At 41.0% G+C, this 20,892-nt stretch overlaps 1 protein-coding gene across 2 annotated transcripts in view; it reads left to right on the forward strand.

The window, feature by feature from the left end:
- The first annotated feature begins 5,144 nt into the window (after positions 1 to 5,144).
- VCAN (versican) overlaps positions 5,145 to 20,892 on the forward strand; it is a 106,426-nt gene continuing 90,678 nt past the window's right edge. The window contains exons 1-2 of one of the 2 annotated variants that reach the window (XM_069751279.1): positions 5,145 to 5,320; positions 10,440 to 10,515. In XM_069751279.1, coding sequence (XP_069607380.1) covers positions 10,446 to 10,515 — 70 coding nt within the window. In that variant the 5' untranslated portion in view covers positions 5,145 to 5,320; positions 10,440 to 10,445. Of the gene's footprint in view, positions 5,321 to 7,619; positions 7,845 to 10,439; positions 10,516 to 20,892 lie in introns of those variants that run through there. The other variant, XM_069751289.1, reaches the window with a different exon arrangement.

A 20,892-nucleotide genomic window follows, 5' to 3' on the forward strand; every position in this document is an offset into this window, starting at 1 on the left:
AGATCTGTAGATAGATCTGTAGATAGATAATAGATAGATAATAGATAGATAATAGATAGATAGATAGATAGATAATAGATAGATAGATAGATAGATAGATAGATAGATACATAGATAGATAGATAGATAGATAGATAGATAGATAGATAATAGATAGATCTGTAGATAGATAATAGATAGATCTGTAGATAGATAGATAGATAGATAGATAGATAGATAATAGATAGATCTGTAGATAGATCTGTAGATAGATCTGTAGATAGATAGATAGATAGATAGATAGATAGATCTGTAGATAGATCTGTAGATAGATAGATAGATAGATAGATAGATAGATAGATAGATAGATAGATAGATAGATCTGTAGATAGATCTGTAGATAGATAGATAGATAGATAGATAGATAGATAGATAGATAGATAGATAGATAGATAGATAGATAGATAGATAGATAGATAGATAGATAGATCTGTAGGTTGATCTGTAGACAGATAGATCTGTAGATAGATAGATAATAGATAGATCTGTAGATAGATCTGTAGATAGATCTGTAGATAGATAGATAGATAGATAGATCTGTAGATAGATCTGTAGATAGATAGATAGATAGATAGATAGATAGATAGATAGATAGATCTGTAGATAGATCTGTAGATAGATAGATAGATAGATAGATAGATAGATAGATAGATAATAGATAGATCTGTAGATAGATCTGTAGATAGATAGATAGATAGATAGATAGATAGATAGATAGATAGATAGATCTGTAGATAGATCTGTAGATAGATAGATAGATAGATAGATAGATAGATAATAGATAGATCTGTAGATAGATCTGTAGATAGATCTGTAGATAGATAGATAGATAGATAGATAGATCTGTAGGTTGATCTGTAGACAGATAGATCTGTAGATAGATAGATATAGACAGACAAATATGAGACTAATACAGTTACACGTGCCCTTGTTGTCTCCAGGGTATATTAGTGATTAGGAGCTTATCTGGATCTGTACAGATTTCCTCTGGTTCGGTTGCCCCCTATCTGCACACTCCACACCATCCATTGATTAACCTCTTGTATTCCATGGATCAATGGCCATTAGCTCAGCAATAAGACGACCAATGTCATCCTCTTATCTAAACTTTAAAGATAAGAATGTTTATTGAATGTCGTGGACATCACTGAGGGTCCAGGACAGACCCCATACTGTACATTTCCACAGAACGTGCGGATATTATCCGCCGCCTGCGCTTCCTAGCGCTCTGTATCTGCACAGACAGCGTGTGACGTCATTACACCTATTAATAGCGGTCACTTTCGCTTACATGACAGTTTAGACTATTTCGGGAATCAGGGCTGGCATTTTCCATTGTTATAATGGTGTGTGTGAGACTGGGAGAAGCTGGTGGTCTGTACTGTGTTCCAGTCAGAGACTGTGGGAAACCAGTTGGTGACAGAAATTCTACGTGGGAGGTCGCTGCCAGACCAGTCTCTGACATCTGTCAGAATCATTCATCCCTTAGATTTTCCTGCATCTTACCGTACTGGAAATAACTAAGGACTCAACATCAACAATATGTCATAGAATCAATTCTGCATTGTGTGTGATATTCACCAGAACCAAACTGTGCAGAGCTACTAACAAGGGAAGGAAGCCTTTACCTGTCCTATGTGTGTCCTCAAAACGTGTCAGTGGGGCAAAACCGCCAATTATTAACTGGTGTTTAGTAATATTGCTCTTCTCATTGGGGCCAAATGTATCTTTTAGGCCCCCCAGACTCCAGGGTCCAGAGGCAGCTGCAACCCCTGCGCCCGCTATAGTTACACCACTATTAGAAGTAAGACCCCACCAGGAAACTGGTCCTATCTTTTGTGGAATTTCCTGGCAGATTTAATTGATTTCAAAGCAATAAATGAAATCTGTGGCTGAACTCTGCACTAAAATCAGCAACAAAATCCACATTTAACAGAGGTATATTTCATTGCTGATTTTTAGGCTGGATTCACAGCACAATTTTTACATTGAGTGAACAGATACCCTTTTGGACAAATTGGTAGAAAATAATCAATGATTTAATATTTATTTTACTCACTTATATAGCGCCATCATATTCCGCAGCACTTTACAGACATCATCATCGCTGTCCCCATTGGGGCTCACAATGTAAATCCCCTATCAGTAGGTCTTTGGAATGTGGGAGGAAACCGTAGAACCTGTTGGAAACCCACGCAAACATGGGGAGTAGATACAAACTCCTTAAAGATGTTCAATGAGTCGTTAGTATAAAAACAGGCATTTAAATGTATCAATAACTGTATTTTGTTGTAAAGACCTCTTGTAACATCACTTGTCTGTCATATATCGCTCCCCCAATAACATTTATCAACACTTTGATAAGAGATTTGATCGCTGATAACTGATATTTCTTGCTGACGACTGCAGATATTTCCACTAGCCAACTGGATCTTCTTATATTTTAAGCACCATGGTGGCTCAGTGGTTAGCACTGCAGCCTTGCAGCACTGGGGCCTCGAGTTCTAATCCCACCAAGGACAACATCTGCAAGGAGTTTGCATGTTCTCCCTGTGTTCGCGTGGGTTTTCTCCAGATTCTTCCCACACTCCACATACTGATGGGGATCTAGATTGTGAGCCTCAATGGGGACAGCGAGGATGATGCTTATAAAGTGCTATATAAGTGGGCATACTAACATTACACAGAATAATCGCACATGTAGAAGATTCCTCACGGAATGAATGAGGAGCCTTCAGCCAACATCTGGAGCATCCACCTAATCTGCGATCATCTGTGACTCACGCTTTGGTAGTGTCTACTCCATTGTGCCGCAGGGCATAGAAGGATGACCACCAGACATTCCAAGGCTGTTTACTTCCAGGTATATGTGATCAGCACTGCTTGCCTAACCTTCCTGGTATAGGGCTGTAAGCAGGCACTGAATGCTTTACTATATGGGCCTGGGTGGGGGGATGAGCGGCTGTAACCACTGTCACTAAATCCATTTATTTGTTTACGCTGTTTTCACTCCAACAGGTGTGAACACAGCCAGGCTCCTAATTAAAGGGAATGGCTATACAAGGCCTGACTATAGCAGATAACACAATGCAGAGCTTCCCATCTCATCATGTGTATTGCCACCACAGTGGTCAGATCGCATCTTCAGGCTGAGATGAATGAATCCAAAGCGATTACACGACCGTCCTGGCTCCATTCCCAGTCTTCCCTCTGCGGTTACACAAAACTCTTTCTTCTACAAGATCATTGGTTTATCTAGGTGACAGCTGAAAAGACTCAGGTTTCATTAAAAACACATTAGGTGCATAGGAAAAATCATCCCATTCATCTATGTTTTCTAGCAGGAGGTGCTGCCTCAAAGAAATGCCAGAGCTATGCTGCCAGTAACTATAGCCGGCAGAGACAATCCGTACATCATGGGAATCTAGTCTTTGCCTCCCAATAGAAAGTGCACGCAGCCTCTATGGAAATGCTGAGAACCGACGGCTGCCAGGAGTTTTAATCACCAGATGTACGAAATTTGTAATACAATAATGTAGAAGCCAGAAGGGATGGGGGGGACATGCTCTTGGCTCCAGGTTGAGAGTTCTGGGCGTTTTCTTGGACTGTCACACAGGAGATGATAAAGAGGCTATCCCAAAAAAAGGGGTGAAGGGGATTCAGACGAAATGAGAATACCGAACAATCTTCATAAAAAAAACAAACAAAAAAAACGATAATTAAGAAATGTTTCGATCAGCGTCATTTCCGCTAAGCATCCTATAAATGATCGGTCGTAAAGAGCCGCGGATGTCTGCTGAACTCAATAACCATTATCTGATTTAATAATAATGGGCATGACACGTCTGATACACTTTCTGAATGAATCAATGGATCATATGGGGCGATTTTCATTTTAGAGTGTGAAAGAGGAGAGTGGAGAAAATTAGAGAAAGTAATAGAAACTTCACAATGATAAACAGTAATATTGGAAAATAAATATAAAAATAATATCAGTATTACTAATGTAAAAAATGAATATGTCTCTAGATATTGATATGATTGGATATAATAATAATAATAATAATAATCTTTTATAGCGCCAACATATTCTGCAGTGCTTTACAGTTTAATAGTTTATATATATATATATATATATATATATATATATATATATATATAACTGTTTCCTCTTCAGTCATAATAATATTTCCATTACACCAGCTTAGATTTATACTAATCTTCCATAATGAGAAGCATATATAGTTTAATATAAATATATATACATATATATATATACTATATATATATATATACTATAGCTATACTATATATATGCTATACTATACTATATATGGCGCAGTGGATAGCACAGCAGCCTTGCAGCACTGGGGTCCTGGGTTCAAATCCCTCCTAGGACATCTGCAAGGAGTTTGTATGTTCTCCCCGTGCTTGCGTGGGTTTCCTCCGGGTTCTCCAGTTTCCTCCCACATTCCAAAGACATACTGATAGGGAATCTAGATTGTGAGCCCCAATGGGGACAGTGATAATAATGTGTGCAACCTGTAAAGCTCTGCGGAATATGTTAGCGCTATATAAAAATAAAGATTATTATTATTACTATACGTATATAATGAAATTTACACACACACATATATATATATATATATATTTATTTACACATATATGGAAAATAGCAGCACAGTCCTAGTGTTTTGGAGCAATAATTCCACAAGCAGTCTGCCATGAAGCCTCCAAATGTAGAGAAGATAGATGGGAAGCCGCACTCCAATGGGAATTACTGGAGGACTTGGACTTTGTTCACACAGATCCCTGTGACGTCACGGCTCCTCACTGCTTGGTTACATATATATATATATATATATATATATATAGTCCAGCACATGTGCATCTTATTAGGAATGATTAGTGTCACTCTGCGCTGACCTGGTTACACATTCTTATGATTAAAGGGGGAAGCTAATGCTAGCTGTGAGGGGATGGAGCAGTGCAGGGTCTCTGTGGGGGGCTGGCATCTCCCGGGAGGTGAGTGAGCCCTCCTCTTACACCGAGGACCCTCCTTCCCACTGTGCTGACGGTGTAATGATATAATCATGAGGGGTGTCAGATCCCGCATTTGAACTTGCAGCCAAGCAGCAGACTGTGGTTCTTCTTTCCACCATCAGCTGCCACCTGGAGCCTGGGAGAGACCCCCAGCATCCCGAGCAGCAGCAGGACCCCTGGACTACATCCCTGCACGACCCTGGACTGGATGAGGCGCAGACACTGAGCACCTTGGAAGGTAACAGCGCCCTGTATTCCTGTGCAGTGAGGGGGGATAATACGAATCTGGGGGGACGGGGAGTGGGCTGGGAAGGGTTAAAGGCAGCATAGGGAGAACACTGACGGTTGCTTTCAACTTTTTTTTCTTCTCTATTGTTCTGTTGAACAAAGGACAATATGTCAAGGTGCCATAGAGATGTGTGAGAGGTTCTGGTCAATGTCTGGGCAGACCTGATAACTGGGAGGACTGGGAGGACTGGGAGGACTGGGCTGCTGTTCCTGGAAAGCTCAGTCCATAAGTCTAAAAGGATATATTAGAGAAAGCAACAGGGAGCACAGACAAGGGAATGGAGGGGTCAATGGACCAAGGGGTAAGTGCACCAAGCAGGGGGACACAGAGACTCTGGGGAGGGGAATGGGGACATCTTCACAGGGAGAGGAGGCTCTGGAGAAAGTGACTTGTACCCCTGCACTCACAAAGTTGCCATTGCTGCTGCCCCAGGAGTGCAGGGATGGGCAGTGGCTCTATGGAGTTTGCTACTCACCACGTTAACTATTGCTGCTCCGAATCCTCAGCTCCTGTCCCTGAGTACACGTCTTCTGGATCCCCCCACTCTGTGTACACATGCTGTGTGAACAATGCCCGATCCTTACAGGCAATATTGACTCCACAGATGTTACACTGTGTTGCTGCATTTCAATGGAGCCTTGTAAAGTAACGGGAGTCAATTGAAGTGGAGCATTTTTTTTTTCCGTTCTGTGTGACTTAAAGATTTACTAAAAAGAAAAGAAAAAAAGGATGTGCTAACAAAGAAAGTGAGCAGCTCTCTGAGTCCTGTGGATCGGGCTCATTTCTATGGGAGTCGCAGCGCTGTATTGTTCTGGATCAGCCCCTGGCACTGGGATGTCTAGGAATGCTGCTCTACTAAGGGGAGGCGCGACCTCTGCTGGACGAGACGAGAATTGCATTCCGCAGCATCATGCAGCAAAGCCATCCCGACACGAGGTTTTCACACACCCCCTTTGTGTCAGGCATCACTGAGCTCTTCTGTCTAGTGATCTGCACGATGGAAGTCAGTGCATGCCATTATTTTACTATTATTACACTATTGCATATTTATTATATTGTGCATATTAATTAGATGTAAGAGATCTTATGTTCCGCTCATTGGTGCTCTAAAAATAAATAATAGTGAGGCTGCGTCCCCTTGGAAGGGTCACGGGTCGGCAGACACTTGAATTGTAGAGCCGATGAATGTTATCGCATGCTGGGACTTGTAGTGCCACGTTTGCTGTAAGAATAGCCATGTGTGTGTGTTACCTTGATTTCGGCATCTGCGAACCATTAACTTTGGCGAGTAGCTGTGATTTAAGGCATGTTACATGCAGGGAGGAGCCCAGGAGTGTATATAGCATTAATCCCATTGAGGTTGATGTGATGAATGGTAAAGTAAGCAACATGACAGGGAAAGGCGACAGAGCGGAGGTGTCCTGTGAACGCAGGGGCCGGGTGGATGTGATTTCACCTCTGAGAAGATCAGGCTCACGTAACAAAAGCCAGCTGTCTCCATGAGCCACAGATAGGGCGGTGACTGGTGGGAGGGAGGCAGCGCTGGAGAACGGGGTCCATATCATCAGTCGCCACGTGGACTCATTCAATGTCTGCGGGGATCACCTCAGAAAAGATATCATCTGTTTTTACCAGCACTTTTTATTAAATGCCTCAAAAAGAGCCACGCATGGTGTCCCGTGAACTGAAAAGTGGTCTTCTGCTTCTAGGGGTCAGTACACTTAAAAGAAATCCGGTGAGGAGAAGGGGCGTTCTTCTCAAATAGGTGGTCTTCTTATTAACAAGTAGCCAGATGTGTTTCACCAAATGATGACAAATAACCTAGAAATGGTGGTCAGGAAAGAAGTCTGCGAATATTGGGAAACAGAGAAAGTGTTAACATTGCCCCTTTAGCTGCCTAGAGGACACATCAGACCACCAAGGGCACAGTGTGTGGGATCAGTTCCTTTAGAGAGGACACTCTCCTTGCCCCCAATATTCTCGCTTATTCAGCAATGTTGATGGAGCCAATTACCTATAGTGAGTTATTGTGTAACCAGAGTGTCGGGATCTTGCATTGGGGTCACTACCTTTGGAAATGCACAGACATGAAATGCCCATAGAAGTCCTCATCATCACCACCCACTTAGAGGAAACGACAGAGCTTGACAACTGCTTATTGTTAAAGACCACCAGTAAGCAGCTAAGGAGGGGGGTGTGTGAACGTGCAAACTTAAGGAGGAGGTTGCTAAGGGGAAAAAAAAGGATCAGAGCACTCTTCATCCTCTACAAGGAGAGGTAAGGATTAGACTGGGTCAGTGGAGCAGCGCCATTGATGACACTGCTTCCATAGCCTACAAAGAAATGGCTGTCACTTAAGGATCCTTAAACAGCCAATATGTAGGACACTCAATGAATGACCCTGACATCAAAGGCTTCAGTTGCATTTTACAGCTGGATTGAAAAGACATCGCTTATACTATAAAGACCAGAGGTAGGCAGACGATTGTTTCTTCAAAGCCCTCAATGTATTTGCCAAGAAGGCTTGAATGTTATCTGAGGGGCGCCATTGTTTGGACATAACTTTGGAACAGTGAAGAAGGTTTACCATCAATGCCCTTCTCAACCACCGATGTGGTATTCTATGGTAGGGCATCTGCTTTGGGTTTTATTCTTATATGTTCTTGTTAGGCTCAGTAGTGCTCCAAGTTTTGACTTTATAGCAAGTGGGGTAAATGTTAAAAATGTGTTTGTTCAGTATTCAGTTCCTATAATGCTTATTGTGCTATTTTAGATCATGCAAAAGGAAAGCACTCACAATATGTGTTGGGCGTCCCACTAGTTTTCATTGGCATGGCCTGATGGTGATAGCTTAGTACATTGTGTAATGAAGCGAATATACATTATATTATATACCACATATAGAATGTGATTTGGGGCATTCTGCCGGGTCCGCAGTAAGGGTGCTGGAGATGTCACTTTCTTTTGAGCTGCCCGGAACCGAAACCAATGATGGTGACCACAGATATCGCCATCGTCATAGAAAACCACTTCATGGATATCAAAATATTACACATGATCTGAATAGAGCTCAATGAATGTATTGATTTGTGGTACATAATTAGCCATATCTGAAGATGTGCAATAGGCACAGCACTCTAGATACATCCATCTTCTGGTTGGCGTTACAAATCACTCCACTTCACTTTTTACAACAGTTAGTTTAGTGTTTACTTTTATAAAATTATAAGAAAGTTGTAGTTTTGCGTCCTTGGCCCTTTTCTGCCCTAAGTTCAGCGATACTTCAGCTTTGGGATGACAAATTTAGGACAATCTGGTTGATAGAGGAGTGCAGCCTACTAACCCTTTAAAAAAGACTATGACTGTTGGGTAATATACCCAGCAACCAGTCTGTTCTATGGGGCTCTTGTCTTTAGCTGAAAGCTTCCTTTACACTATGGCGGCAGACGCGAATTCTGATTTTTAGTGATTAAACCATTCTTTTCCCTTATCAATTTATGCTATTCATGATCGTTTTCTTGGAAAAAATCAATTATACTCAATTTGCACCATAGAGCTCCCGCACATAACCATTTATTAATGGGAAATTCTCACCCTAGACATTTATGCTACTTTCCGTAACCCCATAGTCTTTCAATAGACAAGCAGGACCACCTGTCATTGGAGTTTGTGAACACAAAACATGGACCACTAGACTTCTGTTCTCCCAGTAGGTAATCAGGTATTTATGGCATATCCTGTGGATTAATGCTTAAAATGTTAATATCTCTTTATTACTATTGCCGGATACTTGGGACACAATGCTGAAGACACTAGTGGTAAAATGACCTAGTCTACGGACCTAGTCTACTCTATATCAGGCTTTACTTTGTGGGGGTTTGCTTCAGGAATTTGTAAAATGTAGAACATGATAGAGAAAGGGCAGCAAGTAGAGAAGAGACTTACTTGTCAAATTTTCCACCCAAGAGTCGGAATTAATCCTTTGTATGAAGAGTTTTTGCTGGAGAAAACTTTCTTGTAACTGTAGAGAGTCAGCAGAGAAGCACAAGTGATGACCATCCTAACTGCAGATGTGGTCCATAATGGAAAAGAAATGGCTCCAGCTTCTAGTGATGACCAAATTCATACCTCTCGTAAGGAAGACTTGGCTTTATGTTAATCTGATCTAGCCCTTAATGAAACCAACCACTTTTTTGTGTCACCTTTTCAATGTTTATTTTTCTATACCCATGGGGCCATAGTGGGCCATTTGCAGCAAGATCATTCATGAAGAAACAGGCAGTGGGACCATCCATCTACTGTCTTGGCTTGTCCATGTCCTTATGGGTACAATGCAATGCTACGTCTTTAGTTCTCTAGTTTAGGTGTAGCTTTTGATATAATAGTATCTCACTTTGCCGTTTATCAATTTTTTAAACGTTTCTGTCAAGAAAAAAGTATCTTTGTGTCCATAGGATTTGCATGAAGGATGGTAAAACACATTTTTTAATTAATCTTTTCAGTAATCCATGCCGGCCAATATGGTAGTATTTCTTTCCTTATGTGTTTTAATAAAGCAGTACAAAATGCATGTGAGTTCACTAATGATCTTTCATGGTACTTATATTATCATGTATACAGTTACAATCCAAAGTTAAGCTTGAAAAGCCATCATCCGGACACGAATCTTCTCCTATTATTATTGATGTTCTGTTTCACAAACTGTGATGCACTTACATACTTGGCCCAGTTTTTTTAATGAAATCAGCATCAATGGCCAGACTTACTCGAAACTTCGATTTTTTTCAAGGTGTTCCCTTTCCTCACATCTGTTTATTGTCAGCGAGCAGAACACGAGGTTCTCAGCCGTCCTCTCCCTTAGCTCACGTCTCTGACATCATCATGGGGAGCAGGCCAGAGCAGCTGATTGTCAAGAAGTCTAGGGCTCCCACAGACCGGTTATTGTGAGCGAGAAAATACATGCGCGCTCCGAGACAAAATAACTAAATTGTGCTTGTTTGTTACTGAAATGTCACATCTGGGACTTTGAGTCATTACTTAATTTAATTACATTTCTATTTCTTTCCAGGTCAATATGTTGTTAGATCTGAAATCTATCTTTTGGATATGCTCGGCATTCCATATTTCTAACGCATTCCGTGCAGGTAAGATTTTATCTTTTCACCAAAATGTTTTATAAATTACTAGATGGCAGCCCGATTCTAAAGAATCGGGAGTCTAGAATCCATATATACTTTATTTATTCAAATGTAAGAATAATACAATTAATAAATAATAGTAAGAAAGAACAAAAAATGGCTGCACTCACCAGCTCTTGACAATTCTTGTTATTTAAGGTACAGTTACACAGGATCCATGAACATGCTTATGAGGGGAGGGATGAAAGACATCAGACGACAACTTTGCGTGTTGTGGGCAGTGTCAGGTAGTAGGAAAATAGCCAGTTAATAATAGGCAATAGTTCTTTGCAGGAATGCAGATATTAATAAATAGGCAGTTTATATTGCAGAGAAATTGCTGGGCAATAATGGACAATGTCCTTATGTGGCAAATAATAGAGCAATATACCCAATGTGGCAAAGAAGAGGTTAATAAACGGCAGTCTCTCAGTATAACAGTCAGTGAATAATAGGCAGTATATGGAGAAAACACCAAACAAAAGTTCAAAATTGGTGTGAAAATGTCACTGAACCACTTCACAACTAAATATATATAGTTTTGGTAAATGGTATTATCATTTTTTTGACGAAATTCGGCAGGAGCTTGAAGAGCAACGTCACTGGGCCCGCCTCCACGCAGTAGAAACTTGCTGTGAGGTAAAAATTCAAAAATCACACCAAAATGGCGGGCGGAGTGTGTCACAGTACGGCACGTTTCTGATTGGTCGCTCGCAGCAGGCGGCAACCAATCAGACACTGGACACTGTTGACGTCACTTATCTCCGGACATTAGCTCCGGACATTAGCTCCGGACATTAGCTCCGGACATTAGCTCCGGACAGGAAGTTGGCACAAATTGCAGGAAGTAGTATTCTAGGCAATTATATATTAGATAGATCGGAATTTTTCCTAGGTCAATTTGGTGACTATCATAAAGTGGTCTGTGGCTATGGGACTCTTTGCTTTTACGTAACTTAAAATAATTTACAATCTCTACAAAAACCCCTTGTTTTTACAATTTCAAAGCCAGTAACAGGGAGGGTCTTGCTATGGACCACTGGAGCGGAAAGTGGGGCCCAATTTAGACTTTGTGGCATTACCGCTGTAGCTCTCCTGCCATCGGATGTGGGACAAGCTCTCTCTTTTGATTCTTCTTCCATTCATCCCATATGTTGCTGCAACATACTGGGTGCTTTGATTTTGTAAATAAATATAAACATTAATTTAAAGGGGGTTTCCGCCTTTTTTTTACTTAAATGTATGTATTTTTGGTTACAAAAAAATCATTTTTGAAATTGGGTTTCATTACAAATTTTGCACCGTTTATCTTTCACAGCCCCTGTGTTACACTGTGTATTGCTGCCTGCAGAATGGGTTAACTGGGAATCCATGCGGAAGCTCAATCTTAGGGTCCAGTGGGAGAGTTTCCAACTCTTTTATCTGATTTATGAACACAGACAACACCAAAGTTGAATGGGTAGGGTAATAAAGTGTCTGTAAAAGAAATATGGTGCAAAAAACATAAAATAACAAAACTGATTTAATTTAAAGAGAACATTTGGTGGATTACATCTGTACTGTAGGCTGTCCATACATATTAAATGAACACTGAATTTGGTAGGAACTTCTTACTGTCCATTGGGAATGGGAGCTTCACAACTCTTTCAATGGCAGATGTTGAAGGAATGAAGGATTGTTGTGTTAAGGTACCGTTACACTAAACGATTTACCAACGATCACGACCAGTGATACGACCTGGCCGTGATCGTTGGTAAGTCGTTGTGTGGTCGCTGGAGAGCTGTCACACAGACAGCTCTCCAGCGACCAACGATGCCGAAGTCACCGGGTAACTAGGGTAAACATCGGGTTACTAAGCGCAGGGCCATGCTTAGTAACCCGATATTTACCCTGGTTACCATTGTAAATGTAAAAAAAAAAAAAACACTACATACTCACATTCCGGTGTCTGTCACGTCCCCGGTGTCCGCTTCCCACACTGACTATCAGCGCCGGCCGGCCGTTAAGCAGAGCTCTGCTTTACGGCCGGCGCTGACACAGTCAGTGCGGGAAGCTGATGCAGGATAACGTAACAGACAACGGAATGTGAGTATGTAGTGTTTTTTTTTTTTTTTTAACTTTTACAATAGTAACCAGGGTAAATATCGGGTTACTAAGCGCGGCCCTGCGCTTAGTAACCTGATATTTACCCTGGATACCAGTGAACACATCGCTGGATCGGCGTCACACACGCCGATTCAGCGATGACAGCGGGTGATCAGCGACCAAAAAAAAGGTCCTGATCATTCCCAGCGACCAACGATCTCCCAGCAGGGGCCTGATCGTTGGTCGCTGCCACACATAACGATTTCGTTAACGATATCGTTGCTACATCACAAAAAAAAAAATATCGTTAAAGAAATCGTTATGTGTGACGGTACCTTTAGATTTCAACATGTCTGATCCTTTAGTTCTAAGAGGAGCTAAGCCGCCATCAGTGGTGTCAGCCAATCATTCTTGGTCAAGCCCAAAGTGCATTGCATGGGAAGGGCCAAGATTGAAGACGTATAGCCCCCTATTCATAGTAGAACCTCTAAGAATTCGTATATGACTTATAACTTACTATATGGCCATATAGCAGACTCCTTCCTGATAAGAACTCACTAGTTTTTCGTGGTAAAGATATTCTTTAAAATCATTGCTTGCTTCCTGAAGAGTATTGAGATCAGATTGGAAGGTGACGTATAAGTATATAACTAACTATAATATGCCATAAGCATACGTTGTTCTTTCAGTGCAGCTCATACATAATGTGACATTTGGAAAATTATTAAAATATGATATTTCTATAAGAATGTACAATAAGTAAAGTATTCCATGGCTTATGCTCTGGCACTTACTGTTACATTCATGCCAAGGAGAAAATGTTTCCTTGCTATCTGGAAAACTAAACTGATTGTTTGAGCGAGAGGTACTAGACACATTATTTCCAATTTTGAGTGTGTTATATATTTCCATTCTGGATTAAACACACAGAAGTTTTGTAAGAATTGAATTAGAACTCAGAAAGGTAAAAATTGCGGTGAACTTTGTATTCTCTTCTATATTCTTTGGTTAGAACTTTCTAGGAAGGAAAGGGAACATAAAGAAGTTGTCTATGTTGGAAATCCTACTTAGTAATCAGGAGGAAGTGAGCGGCCAGCCGCAGCTCTCACTCCCTCTTGATTATGTATCCGTCCGAAGACAGGGATAGTGGTGCCAGTGCTGATTGGGCGCCGGGACCACATGTCATAACAACCGCACATAAGTCCTGGGAACGCGAGAGCCTACACTCCTGGAACAGTGCCGCTACTAGAGGTGAATATAATTGTTGTAATTTTCATGGTGGCAAACAATCAGATTGAGAAGAGGTTGTCCTTGCAGTGGACAACCCCTTTAGGTACTCTAAATAAATAGAAAAGAACCAGAACAAAGAGATGCAGATTCAGATTAGTCTGAATACTGTTTTAGCAAAGTTTTTAAGATTCATGTACAAAGTAGTGCATCCAACAAGTAGAGTATTGGTCCGTGGCAGCTGATCACATCATGGCAAAAATTAGACCTGGAAACTCAAAATCTAGATGAGCCCAACAGTGTCTGGTTACCTAATGGCTGTGTAGAAATAAATGGAAATAAATATGATATACCCATAAGAGACACTTAGCAGTATAAATTCCATCTTATTGAAGCTGCATTAATGAGTTTAATTAACAAAGAAATATGAGTAAAATTGAGTGAATCCTAATAATCGTGTTCATATTTGTAGTACCGATTGAATTATCCATGCAAGAACCAAGCCTGTAATTCAATAATAGACAGAGGTCTAGTTAAAAGGACTAAGCATACCGATTTAACCACATCTATTAAATGAGCTACAATAATTCCTCAAATGCTGGATCGCGAGAACAATTACATTTGGCAGAAATGAAAGAAAAAGATCTGTTCAATAATTAAGCAACAGAGGATTGGGTAAAAAAAAGCAGTTCACAAAGGAGCTTAATGGGCCAAAAAATGTCTTTAGTTCTAATTAGGAAAAACAAAACACTTTTCTTAAAAAGGCAATTGTGAAATCGGGAAAATGAGAATGTGGTCAGGGAAAATGTATCATAATTATCTGGCAGCGAGATTCCTGCATCGGATTCCAAAGGGAAAATACTGTATACTGTTGTTATTCTGCGTTCTACGAATCTTCTCACTTTCTGACTTTACTAAAGTACAGCTTAAAAAACTTTTCAAACTTTTAGTCAATAATCAGTGGTTTGAGTAGTTCCTGGCAAGAATGTAATGCAAATTTCCATATGTATGGTTCTCACTGGTGGCATGGAGGGAACTCTTCTCTGCTTGCAACGTGTCATTAGAGATCTTGTTCCGGTAGATCATTTTTTTCTAATAAATGGTGCATGGGTTAAAAAGAAGCATTACTCTTGTCGGCAATTTCCTCACTGTTCCAGGTTGAGCCCTGCCAAGTGCCACAAAGGCTTCAATGGCTATCTGGGCTTGTCTTGATTTATAAGAAATGCCTGTTCCAATCTATGACCATGGTGTGGATTTGGCTCAGCTAGTGATTGGCTTCTCCTAGCATTTCCTGCATATTGAGATGATCAGGAAGTAGAAAGGGGGGAGTCCTGAGGAGCATTGGAATCAAGGTGGAGGGTGATCAGTTAGGAGAGTAGTGTTTTTTTTTCTTATTCTGAAACATTAATAAAAAATTACCTTCCTTACAACCACTTTAAGGCTTAGTGATCTCTCTCACAGACAGAAAGGTCCTACGTACATGTAACCATGGAGCCAATGATGGTATCTACTAGGTTGGCATGAACTATGAAAATCAATGACAAAAAAAAATTGGTATCAACTGTTATAAGCTGGTAAATTATTAGCAAAAGAAATAGGAGAAAATTGTGATTATCGTTCATGGTAGGAAGGCCTTTAATGTCAGATGATGACGTGATTCGCTCTTACAGAGCATATGGTCAACATTTAGGCAGGCACAAAGCATATACTAGAAAAAAGCAGACTTTTAATGACCAATGTTAAGGAAGTATTGACCTTATTGGTGAATTCACAGCCGGTATAGTAATGGTTTTTCTTACGAATTGTTCTGTCTCTGTAGTAGCCTGGTTCCTTTGTGTATTAATGAGAAGTACTGCATAAAAGGATTGTCAACTGCTCGATACTTACTTCTTTGATGTTTTTCAATGGCTGGTCCTCTTTTTGGGAACCCTACTGTGATCAACGAAACATTCAATTTGAATAGTGAGAAGACAATTGTTCCCTATGTTTTTTGAGATGTAAGGATAGAGTCTGTTTTGCTCAAGAATTAGATATATATGGTGTATTTTACATTTTCTGACATAAGATTTGTGTGATTGCCGTGATGTTATGAAATATTAAGCCAAGTAAACTTAATTATTGCATTACCTGCTTTGCCTACTACTCCAGAATAGGAGATTGAAAGGGCAAAGTTTCTCCTTGTAGAGAGTACCATGTCGGTGTAAGGAGTCTTATAAGCCAAGCAGTGTTTCTTTAAGGATTTAAATATGCAAATAGCCTCATAGCGAGGAAGAGGAAGGCAACTCTGGTGCCACCTATTGGGAGTAGCAGTCCTAAAAGTCAATATAGAACCTTTAAATGGTCTTCTTATCTTAGTCATGTGGCAAAGCACTTTACAGGGTCGAAATTGTCTCTACTACTCTGAGACCTATTTTCATATCTAAAATAGGAGATAAGCTTTGGCTTCAGTATCCATTTTATGTAAAGGGGTAGATGTCGTATTGCTATTACAATGATATTCTTGTTGGAATTAACAGATCTCTATGAGTGCTAAGCTTTCCTAACAAAGAAGATAAATCTAATCTTATCAGTGGAATTAAAGCTAGGATGGCTAAATTGATCTTTTTTATCACAAGCGCCATGCGATTTACAGGCTTAATTGCAAAACATTCAGCAGTTGTCAGATACATACTGGTCAGCTCAGTGTTGTCCATATAATCTTTCTGATAACAAGCAATCAGCACAATTAAACTGGCAATCCACACATGTCAAGCCATTTTGTCTGCAAGAAGACTTGGACACACAAATGATGAATCTTTCTTTTTCTTCTAACTGAAGCCAAAGCTTGAGACAAACTAACCATATGATTTGGTTTGATTCTAGTTGTAATTGTTGTAAGATATCAGTACAATATTGTCAAACTTATAATTGTCAGATCTCAAATGTGTTTCGACCTAGCAATTCTTATTTTTCATTAATTTATGGAAACTAAAAAAGTAACCATAATGCGATTGACCTTCCCAAGTACCTATCACAGGCATCTCCTACACAATAATTGGCTCAAAGTCCCAGCAGAAGACAATGCAATTTGGCTCTGAATTTGCTCTAAATGTTTAACTTTTTGCCACAGGAAAAGTGATTATGGATTAATCCACAAATAGCTTAGTGGACATTATCAATGATAAGTCCACAGCAAGGATTATTGTAGAATAAAAAATACATACTTGCACAAATTCTGCATAGATGAAGGGTAGACCCTCTGAAATGTTACCTCTGATGGGTCCTTGCCACAGAACCCTAGTCTAATACTACAAGTGTTCTCCCTTAATCATAAGAAAAATTGATCTAACCTTACTGATATTAAAAAAAGTTGTCTACTTCTTGGACAGTTCCTTGTTGTACCACACGCTTAAGTGAGTTATAACTTTGACAGTATAAAAAGTGTATACTCACCTCCCATGCTGGCACCGCTTCCACAATGTCGGCACTCTCTTTCCCTGTGGCTCCCATGCGGATTTTGTGACACACGACACCGGCGATTGATCAGAGCTGGCGTCACTGTCCCCGTCTTCGGATAAATTGAACATGAAGAGGAAGTCCAGGCTGCAGCTTATTTATGACTTCCTCTTCATGTTCAATTTGTCCGCAGGCGGGACAGTGACACCAGCGCTGATTGGGCACCAATTACATATGTCACAACAACCGCACGGTAGCCCCAGGGAGAACGAGTGCCGACACCCTGGGAAGGGTGCCGGCACTGGAGGTGAATATGAGCTTTTTTATTTTATCGGGGCCAAGCATGGGGTATGAGAAGTGGTTGTCCTAGTATTGGACAACCCCTTAAGGCACCTATCACAATTTTTAATCTGTTTATAAAGCTTTTGGCTCACATTGACCCTCACTGCCTTTACTGGTTTTGGCATTTTTGGGTCACTGCCCCCATACACATTAGATTAAAGTTATCCCAGTTTGCCAAAATTAATGGATTTGGCCAACAGATTAATATGTATGGGGGTCTCTAAGGCTTCTTTCACACTTCCGTCTTCCAAATCTGTACAGGATCCGTCAAGTTGTTGAAATGACAGATCCTGTGCAGATTGTGGAAAACATGTGCACTGGGCCTGTCTTTCTGACGGACCCGTCGAGGCTATGTGCAGCTGTTGTGTATGCATCTTCGCAGTGGTTTTCTGCTGTAAAAACGCATACACAACACAAACCAGGTTAAAAAAATAAAAAATCGCAGTATTCTCACCCACAGGCGTCCCACGTAGCGATGCTCCCGGCAGCTAGCGTTCCTAGTAATACATCGCAAAATCTCGCGAGAAGTCGCGGTCTCGTGAGATTTCGCAATGTATTACTAGGAACGCTAGCTGCCGGGAGCATCGGTGACACTACGTGGGATGCTGGTAGGTGAGAATATTGCGACTTTTTATTTTTTTAATTATTTTTCACATTATATTTTGTTACTATTGATGCTGCATGCTCAGTTTGAAAAGGCAGGACCCGTCGCTGGATTCCTGCTTTTCACAGTCAGCGACGCATCCTGCGCCCATAGGCTTCCATTGTAGCCAGTGACAAGCAGCGCAGAATGCGTCGCTGACCGATTTTCCGATGTGCAGAAAAAAACGTTCCTCTGAACATTTTCTCTGCCCGATGGACCGTTTTTTTTACACAGGATCCAGTGCACGACGGATGAAACGGATGGCCATCTGTCACAATCCGTCGCTAATGCAAGTCTTTGGGAAAATTCAGGATCCTGCTAATTTTTTTGCAGGATCCTGCATCCTCAAAAATCGACAGATTGTGACGGGAGCTGAAAGACGGAAGTGTGAAAGAGTCCTAAGGCTACTTTCACACTTACATCGATACGGGTCCATCGCTATGCGTCGGGCCGATGTACCGACGCACATTGTGAAATTTGTGCATGACATGGGTAGCAGATGCAGTTTTTCAACGCATCCGCTGCCCATTCTGAAGTCTGGGGAGGAGGGGGCGGAGTTTCGGTCGCGCATGAGCGGTAGAAAATGGCGGACGCAACGGACAAAAAACGTTCACTTGAACGCTTTTTCGTGCCGACAGTCCGCCAAAACATGGCAGATCCGTTGCACGACGGACGCGACGTGTGGCCATCCATCGCGATCCGTCGCTAATACAAGTCTATGGTAAAAAAACACATCCTGCGGGCAAATTTGGAGGATCTGTTTTTTTCCCAAAACAATGGATTGCGATGGATGCCAAATGACGCAAGTGTGAAAGTAGCCTAAGAGATGATATAGGGAGAGATACATATCTGGCATGTATGATTTTGGACTGTTGCTCCTTTTGTTCTAACAGAGATAAGGCACCGCTAAAGATGTCTGCCAGCTGCTCTTATAGCGAACACAGGAGTGCTTGCCATATTGTTTGCTTTTATGTATGAGAGCTTCGGGCGAGATAGTTGCTGTCCGAACCATCATCAACATGACACTTATGTAAAGTGTATTGTGGGGCTTTAGTGTTTAGTTTGAGCATTTCGTTAACATTCAATAGACATTATTGTTAATTCAGGTATGTGAAAGCGTTAAATGCTAGAGATTGATAACAGGCAGCTTCCTTTAATAAAGACTCTTTGTGTGTCTGTCATGAGTCTTATCTGTCTTTTACCTCAATTGCTATCTCTTATTGTTTCACAATGTCCTTGCCTTACAGCCATGGATTTCCTCTTAAATTGTGGCAGGTGTCATTATCCTAAAAGACAGGTCTTAGAGGAAACCTATCTTCATCTTATTTCGGATAAGAGTACTTATCTCTGGTCACTTAGCTTTCGAAAGGAAAATATACCAGTTTTGAAAACTAAAAATATATAACATATATAGCAAAGATCTCGGAAGATCTTGAATGTTCAATGTCTATCTAGCTTTTTATCCTTTGATGACCTCTTTGTTGAGAAGCAGCAGCAGACAGTTTGTATATTGTGGGGTTTTTAATTATTAAATTCTTGTAGATAATTGCAATGTCCTGAAATCCAGAACCATATCCACATGGATGTTGTAAAAAAAAAATCTGGTTTAGATTTGGTTACGGATATTCTTGAGTTCTTTCCAGACTTGGTAAAGAGATGGATGTTGACAGGTTAACTACTTTCTGAAGTTGGCACTAAAGAGTAAAAATGAGTGAATTCACTCGGATTCCCTCTTATTCGGCAAGCTATAGCCCTGATCGGTGCCCCAGCTGCATATGTCGCGGCTGTGTCACAGTCAACAAACAGGCTCTCCATGCATGTGTCATCATGACTGTGACACATGCAGCTGCGGTGTCAATCAGATGATTGGCCGGCGTGGTCTATAGCGGTGTTATCTATAGCGTGAGCTATAGCTTGCCGAATAAGAGGGAATCAGAGCAAATTCGCTCATCTCTACTAAAGCGATTATTTTCCTCCTAATGGAGAAGATGTAATTTGTATACTTTTCCCATGTAGTGTGTTGTGAATTCTGTTGTCGGGCTCCCTCCTGTGGTCATGAATGGTACTTCGGCTGGTTCTGTCCATGGACTTCCTCTGGTGGGTGTTTCTGAGTTTCCTTCCACAGGTGACGAGGTTAATTCGTTAGCTGGCTGCTCTATTTAACTCCACTTAGATCTTTGCTCCATGCCACCTGTCAATGTTCCAGTATTGGTCTAGTTCACTCCTGGATCGTTCTTGTGACCTGTCTTCCCAGCAGAAGCTAAGTTCCTGCTTGTATTTCTTTGGTTTGCTATTTTTCTGTCCAGCTTGCTATTTTTATTGTTGTCTTGCTTGCTGGAAGCTCTGGGACGCAGAGGGAGCGCCTCCGCACCGTGAGTCGGTGTGGAGGGTCTTTTTGTGCCGTCTGCGCGGTCTTTTTGTAGGTTTTTGTGCTGACCGCAAAGCAACCTTTCCTATCCTCGGTCTGTTCAGTAAGTCGGGCCTCACTTTGCTAAATCTATTTCATCTCTGTGTTTGTATTTTCATCTTTACTCACAGTCATTATATGTGGGGGGCTGCCTTTTCCTTTGGGGAATTTCTCTGAGGCAAGGTAGGCTTTATTTTTCTATCTT

This window comes from Ranitomeya imitator, chromosome 1 (genome assembly GCF_032444005.1).
Source record: "Ranitomeya imitator isolate aRanImi1 chromosome 1, aRanImi1.pri, whole genome shotgun sequence".
Classification (NCBI taxonomy): domain Eukaryota; kingdom Metazoa; phylum Chordata; class Amphibia; order Anura; family Dendrobatidae; genus Ranitomeya; species Ranitomeya imitator.